A 7,568-nucleotide genomic window follows, 5' to 3' on the forward strand; every position below is an offset into this window, starting at 1 on the left:
TTATTCTTTATTTATTATCATAAAGTAACTAAAATTAAAAGTACGGATCTTAAGTTATTTAAGACTAAAATAGGTAAAATAAGCAATAATAATAATATACTTAAAATTGTTCATGTCGCACGCACGTGAGCAGCTAGTGGGTGATGTAATTCAATGGTGTAACGTGAGCTGCAAGTTCCTTGACTGATTTACAACTTATAATGGTGCGGATAGGAGTTAGACACAGTTCAAAGGGCAATAAAATAATAAAATTTAATTATAAGTAGATGTATAATGTTACGAACTTAGAGCTACTTAGGATAAACGAATGTAGTTTCATGTTAAAATCTGAAGTCATTCTAGAAAGAATTGAATGTTAATTTAGGTTTATTTCGATTTTTTTTGGTGGTTATGAGGCCGGTCGAACTGACCAATCCTGTTCTGAAATTAGGGTAGAGAAAATAACATATAAACTATAAGGATTTAGTGAAAAAAAACTTTTTGAAATGCATTTAAGAGGTTTTAGGAATCACACAAAGGAAATTTGAGATTTTTTGAAATGGCAAAAAGTATTTTTAATTTTAACATGAAAATCAGTTTGCACATGGACTATTCAAAACAAATACTCAATATATTCATGGACAAAACTTTATTTTATTTTATTAAAAGTACTTTACTAAGAAATATGACTTTTTGTATGTGAAGGACTTGTAATATTAACTGAAAGACTGCCAAAATTTGTGAAGATATACTCTATATTTAGAAAGTTATAAGTAGGGTTACCATACATCTCGGTTTAGCAACGTTGTCTCGGATGGTTTGAAATTCTGTTCAGATTCTAATCACAGTTTACTAAAAATTAATTTGACCTGTCTGAAAATGTAAGATTGTCTCGTATACATTAATATCAGAACTTTGGTGGTAATCAGATAGCATATTTAATATAACTAGGCTAAAATTCTATTTGTAAAGACTGGCAAGTTTTAAGCTTTGCATTATGCCACATGCATTTGTTTATGTTTAAATCAACACACATGTTAATGGCACCTGCCCGTGCATGCCGGCTCTGCTGTCAGCCAATAGCAATGTCCAATCCATTTATATAAATCAGTGGCCAATTTACTTTTACAATGCTGAAAAGAGCATGCACATTTACCAAAGAACTCGAGAAGGATTATCCTTTTCTAAAAAAGCTTTGTGTGGACAGGGTAAAATGTGATCAATGTTTTGCAGAGTTCTCTGTGGTGCATGGAGATAGATTGGATATGAAAGACCATTTGCAATCTCAAAGGCACAAGGCGAGTATTGCTTCAGCTGCTAGTTCGTTACAATTAAATACTTTTTTAAAAAGGTAAGAAACAACTGAATTGGAGCTTCTTGTTGCCGCTAAAGAAGCCACTTTTGCTTTTCATACAGTTTCTCATAATTTGAGTTTCAAGACATCCGACTGTTCATCAAAGTTGGTTTCAAAACTCTTTGAGCCAAAATTTCATCTAGTGAGAACAAAATGTGAAGTCATGATTTTGAATGTAATTGCACCAATGGCTAGATCTGAGCTTGCTAAAAACCTAGCAGAGGCAAACTTTGTGACAATTTCAATGGAAGCTTCGAACCGAAACGATGTTAAAATGATACCTTTCATGATTCGATACTGCATTCCTGGCCAGGGGGTACAAGTCAAATTCTTGGGTATATACAATGTTCCAGGTGAGACAGCTGAGATCTTGACTGATGCCTTAGTCTCAGTAATTGACAAACACGGGTTGAAGGAAAAAGCTGTTGGATTTTGTGGAGACAACTGTAACACAAATTTTGGTGGCGTAAAAAGAAAAGGTAAGAACATCTTCAGCTGATTAAAAACCAAACTTGGAAAGGACCTTGTTGGCATTGGCTGTCGTGCACACATTGTGCACAACTGTCTCCAAACAGATGCTTATGTGTTACTAATTGATACCGAAGCACTTATTGTGAAAATTTTCAAATATTTTCACATATACAAAGCTAAAGGAATTTTGTGACTTTGCCGGAGTGGAATACAAAAAGCTATTACAATATGGTAATACCAGTTTTTTGTCAATGCTACCAGCAGTTGAAAGAATTCTTTACATTTTTGATGGCTTGAAATTCTACTTTTGTTCCCAAGAACACTGCCCGAGATTGATAAAACAATTCTTTGAAAATGATTGTGGAGAAATGTATTTATGATTTGTACATGGATAGCTCAGCCAAAGTGATTTTGGTCATGGAGAAAGACAATGGCAGTGCAGCAGACATCAAACTAGAAATGCAAACCCTGATTACAAATATAGAAGAATGAAAAAACTGTGAATTTGTACCTCAAGGAGCAAAGGTCTTGCTGAGAAAACTTGAAGAAAATGGTGAAATCATTGAAAAAGTGATGACAGAATTTAAAAGATTTTATGAAAAATGTATCTCATACCTGGACTTATGGAAAGAGTTTTGGTCAGGCAGAAGACTTGGTGTGGTTAAATTCTGGAGACATATCATGGCCCAGTAAACAATGATCAATTATTTGATGAGGTTGTTATTGTAAAGAGCTTTTGGGCTTCTAAGACAGAAATTTGGGCAATGCAAAACTTTAAGTATGAGGAAAAGTGGCAATACTTTTTTGCTCATTGCAAAGAAAGACACTTATTAGTAAAAAATCTTAGTGCTGTAGTACAATACATTCTTTGTCTTCCTGGTACTTCTGCACTAGTTGAACGAGTGTTTTCTGTAATAAATAATGTGTGTGGTCAGAAGAGAGGGGCAATATGCTAGAAACTACAGTCAGGGGTCTTCTGATGACTAAAATAAATTTCCCACTGAGCTGCTCAGAGTTTTTTGACAAAATTAAAAAGAACAAGGTATTTCTTAGAAAAGTAGTTTCAAGTGAAAAATGTGAAAATACTGGTGACTGAATAAAATAGTACTTGACAATAAAAACGTGTTTAGTTTAATTTATTTCTAAATGTCACTGTTCTATTTTACATGCATGTGCTGTCAAGCAAAGCACAGCTGCTTTGTATGTCTTCTGTTTCTGTTCCCTGTCTCTTAACATCGACTCTCAGGGTTCCTTCTAAGTGAAAAGATGAATCGTACATCTTGCCAGCTCACACGTATCACTTCGGCACTTGCCAAGAACTGCCTTCATATAAGAAGAAAACATGCAAGTATGTTAATATATTTGTAGTAAAAACTTTCCCATATTCCCTAACTGGTGGGAAGAGTAGGCTCGCTCTCCACAAATACCCAACTCATACGTTGCGGCTCTTCAGACCTTGCATCCCGGTTTCAACTCTGAAAATTATGGTAAGCCTAGTTATAAGTATTAAATTTATGTCAACTTTAAACGAGTATAGAAGGTCACACGACTCAGTCCCAGGGACTGAGCCCATGTTGAAATAATTAATAAGACATTTTAATTGATAATTTGATTATCAATCAATAATATATGAATGATAATTGAAGAATTTGTGCATCAACTTCAGCTGTAACGTGTATATAAGGTATACCTATATATATATATTGCATACATGCAGCTGTACTCGTTTCATTATTGTTTGCCCCTTTTACAAGATGGCAATCTTGTTACCAGGCAAAATCTTATAATTGTCGTCATGCCACCTCAAGTATTAGACCTCTGCATCATAGATTCTCTTTTCAATTTCACCTCTGGTGAAAAAAAAATCTTTAATATATATATACAACCATTAAATAGTTGGTCTATTGTATAATACATCGAATAATAATTTCGACGAAATGTCATAACATTATTGACAAACCTAAATTAATTTAGGTGACTATATCAGTATATGGTGAAGTAAAACGGACTCAAAACTCCATATATAATAAATAACATTACTTCACTCATACTAGAGTAGTATTAACCAGCATCATCCATCATCTGCATGCGTCTATCGCCAAATAACAATCAAGTCATGAGGCCTAACGTAATATTAGTAATAATATTACTGTTAGGCTTAACCTATGTATGTATGCGTAGAAAACTAGAACAGAATTAGAAAGTCCACGGTCACTGGGAGTGTTTAATTTACTAAAACATTATTTAAGTTGCAGACTTACCATAAGCATAAATCCCCCTTAAAAGATCTTCTCGTAGTCCCATATTGTCAAATGCTGAAATAACTTCAACATCTTCACTTGTTTCGAATTCAACATTAGAAAGATCTTCATTTTGTACAATTCTCCTACCTAGAGCCGACGCCATTTTCTCCTTAAATGTGTGTTATTATATTGAATTGCCGAGTACTTCAAAACGGTATCACTAGGGTATGTAGCAAATATTTTCAGACTCACAACTATACAAAATAATATTATATTGATTATATTGGTAACGAATTTTCTAGACTATAAATTACGGGGCCAAACGTCCAGAATGTTTGATTAATATTATTAGTACAAGATTTACAAATAATGTCGCGATCAAAAGTTAGTCACAGCATTTCAAAATTCTTTATCAAAAACAGAGGCGCCGGAACCGAGGGTTCTGTAACACCCCCCACTTTTACATGTTAGACTTATATATCCATTGAAAATTATATTACTAATTTTCTGGAGGTATACCCCCCAACCCCTCTAGAGTGAGCTGCCTTTGGCAGCACGGGAACTGCTTTTATCAGCTCCTTATACTTTCAATCTCTCATTGTACATTCTGCATGTCTAGCCAAGCACCTCCACTTTGTAACTCCTTCCAACACAACTGATAAAAAATGCAAAAAAAGTGCAGGTTTTACTGCTTAGCTTTTATTTTGCTGATTAGTGTTGCTCGTCATTGTGTGGTATTCTCAGAATGGCACCTTTACTGGAGGTCTGCAGGGCTAATGAATTAGGTAGAGTTTGCATAACGAACAAAGAAAATTGAAATGGGTAGCAGCCGCCTATTTCAGAGTAACACTTGAAAAGAAAGTCTTGTAGGACTAATCCATAAAAGTAACTCAGGTGGAAAGGACAACGTTTCGAAAGACTTTCGTTTTTCATCTTCAGGTCAGCTTGCACTGGCTTTTGCAGGGTTTTATATGGTATCCAGGAATATTGCTGTGAACGTATCGTGATTTGTTGATGGCAGTATTTGTTATTTGGCCTCATAGTTATAAAACTTATCAGTCTTCTTACAATATCTTAACTCCAAAGACAGCAGAATCTACTTCACCGCTCTTTGATATTTTTATCAGAAGACACAATGATAAACTCACCACAATCATATACAAGAACCCAACTCATACTGATAGATACTTGCATTTCCGTTCTTATCATCCGCTATTTGTTAAACGCATTATCGTTATGTGCTTGAACATCAGAGCTGAAAACACCTGCAACAAAAACTCCATCAAAACCAAACACCGACCCATCGTACAGTATTTTTAACAGAACGGACCATTTTAATTTCATAAGCAATAGCATGAATAACATAAAAACATAAAGTGGTGCAAGAGACAAGAAAGACAAGTCCAATACTATATACCCCCTCCTGTATGTGCAAAACTTTGGGAGAATATCAAACGAGTAGGAAGAAAGTTCACAAGTAATATGTGCTACAGATCTTACAGAACAACTTGATTTGATTTTGTCCATACTAAACAAGGAACATATGTCTACAACGACAAAAAACGTCATTTTTGCAATACCGTGATCCTGTAAACAAACGTACATGGAAGAAATTGAAAGACACTTTGTGGGAAGGATAATATTACATAAAAAATTGCATAAAACTAATGCAAATACAGAATTATGCCTTAACTGAACATTTGTTGTTGACTAGATATAAAATAGACTGGAGCAAATAAACTCAGATAACTTATGAAAAAAAAAAAAAATCTAAGAATCTCTCTACATCAACATGACAAACCATCGTTAAACAGGGAATCAGGCCTCGAAATCAGCAACTTGTGGCTGCCATTAGTCAAATCATCAATCATTCAACCAAATATAACAAAAACCACCAGCCAATCACGTCACATCTAATTCAGTATCTTCAGATACAACATAAAATCCCTGAAAAAACCGCAAGTTGATCTGAAAACGAAAGATGAAAGTCTTTCGAAACGTCATCCTTTCCAAATGAACTACTGTTGTAGATTAGAGTTCCAAAACTTTCATCTGAAGAGCCACTTTAGGCAGTTTAGTAGTGTACGGTTCCTAAGGAGAATGTTATCGTTGTTTTGTGTATATAATGCTATATTTTCTCTGCTCTATGGATGACAAAGATAAAATAAACACCCACGTAATTGTTACGTCTATGTTCGATTGTTAATTTTTTTCGTAGAAATTCTTTCCGAGAAACTTCAGCGATACAAGTCCCTTCCTAAATAAAACCAGTTTATTTCTTTTTAATTCAACCCTGCAATACACTTAATTTCCAGTTAACCTTAACTTAAACACATGCTATAATTCACAACGAACGATTCACGTACTTTACTTACTACCGCGCTTGACTCAATTGTCCGTCTCTATCTCTGCCTGTCTGCAATTCTCTATTATTCCGATTTATTGTCTGGCGCACATATATACAAGAATAGAGGGCGCCTAGCAAATACTGGATTATTCGTGATGTTCCCCGAGCTTTCTAGAACTTATTACGTGTTACCAGAGTCACGTGACTTCCGCTGTCGTAACAGTATTTCCATTGCAACATAAGGGGGCTGGGTGGGAAGGGTTGCATCCTCTAGGTATAAACTGACTGGCCAATTGAAAAGAACACTGTCCATTTCTACATCAATACTAAATTCTCATTAGAGAAAACAACTTATTTCGAGTGAAACTTAAAATCAGCCTAGTACTAAGTATGGCTAATTAAATATACTTTTCTTACGTTCTTATTTATAAATACTAAAATGCATTGTTTCTTCAGTTAGGTGCCCTCACGGTTAATGCTGTAGTGTTGTTGTGGCAATATTTTTCTTAATTAAATGATTTTGTTTTCTCGATTTTTTTTTACCTGATGTAATGGTTGTTGCAGTCTAATAGTTTAGGTGTTTGTAGGATCTCAAAGCTTCTTTTACTATTTAGAAGACTCATACAATATAAAAAAGGCAGGCTGAGTAAGTTGGGTTAATAACCAGTTCAATGTCAGTGAGCGAATTAGACAGTGAAACTTATTGGGTCTTTTTCTTTCTGTAATTAATTCAGTTAGCTAGTCAGCATGTTTGTTATTGATTGATTAGTGAGGAATTCTTTCAAGAAAATGACTTAAGCTTTATTTGTGAGTTAGGTGTATAGCTTCGGAATTTCTGTTGAAATGCTGCTTGTGAAGTTGGCCTACCAATCAACATAGCATGTAGCCTGTATAAAACTTTATTGAAGAAAAAGAAGTAATTAATTCGTTAAAGTTATATGAAGTGGGCTTCACATGATTTTAAACAAATAATCCAAAGGACCTGCCCAACGATAGAACACGTTCCGACATTATGTTCAACTGTGATATTGTCAAGTGAATTGATTTCTGCATAAGTATCAGATAGGTAGATCCACTAATAACAGCAGGGTCGACAAGGAAATTTCTGTATCAGTCTATATTTGAAAGCTTGACTGATTTTTATAATGTGTGAACTAATGAAACTGGACAATTT

The 7,568-nt window shown here is 34.5% G+C and overlaps 1 protein-coding gene across 1 annotated transcript in view; it reads right to left on the reverse strand.

Moving 5' to 3' along the window:
• LOC106461634 (eukaryotic initiation factor 4A-III) overlaps positions 1–4,222 on the reverse strand; it is a 40,985-nt gene extending 36,763 nt beyond the window's left edge. Inside the window, exon 1 of the mRNA XM_013921471.2 lies at positions 4,066–4,222. Coding sequence (XP_013776925.1) covers positions 4,066–4,210 — 145 coding nt within the window. The 5' untranslated portion in view covers positions 4,211–4,222. The remainder of the gene's footprint in view (positions 1–4,065) is intronic.
• Positions 4,223–7,568: the final 3,346 nt, after the last annotated feature.

Source organism: Limulus polyphemus, unplaced genomic scaffold, assembly GCF_000517525.1.
Source record: "Limulus polyphemus unplaced genomic scaffold, Limulus_polyphemus-2.1.2 Scaffold1001, whole genome shotgun sequence".
Classification (NCBI taxonomy): domain Eukaryota; kingdom Metazoa; phylum Arthropoda; class Merostomata; order Xiphosura; family Limulidae; genus Limulus; species Limulus polyphemus.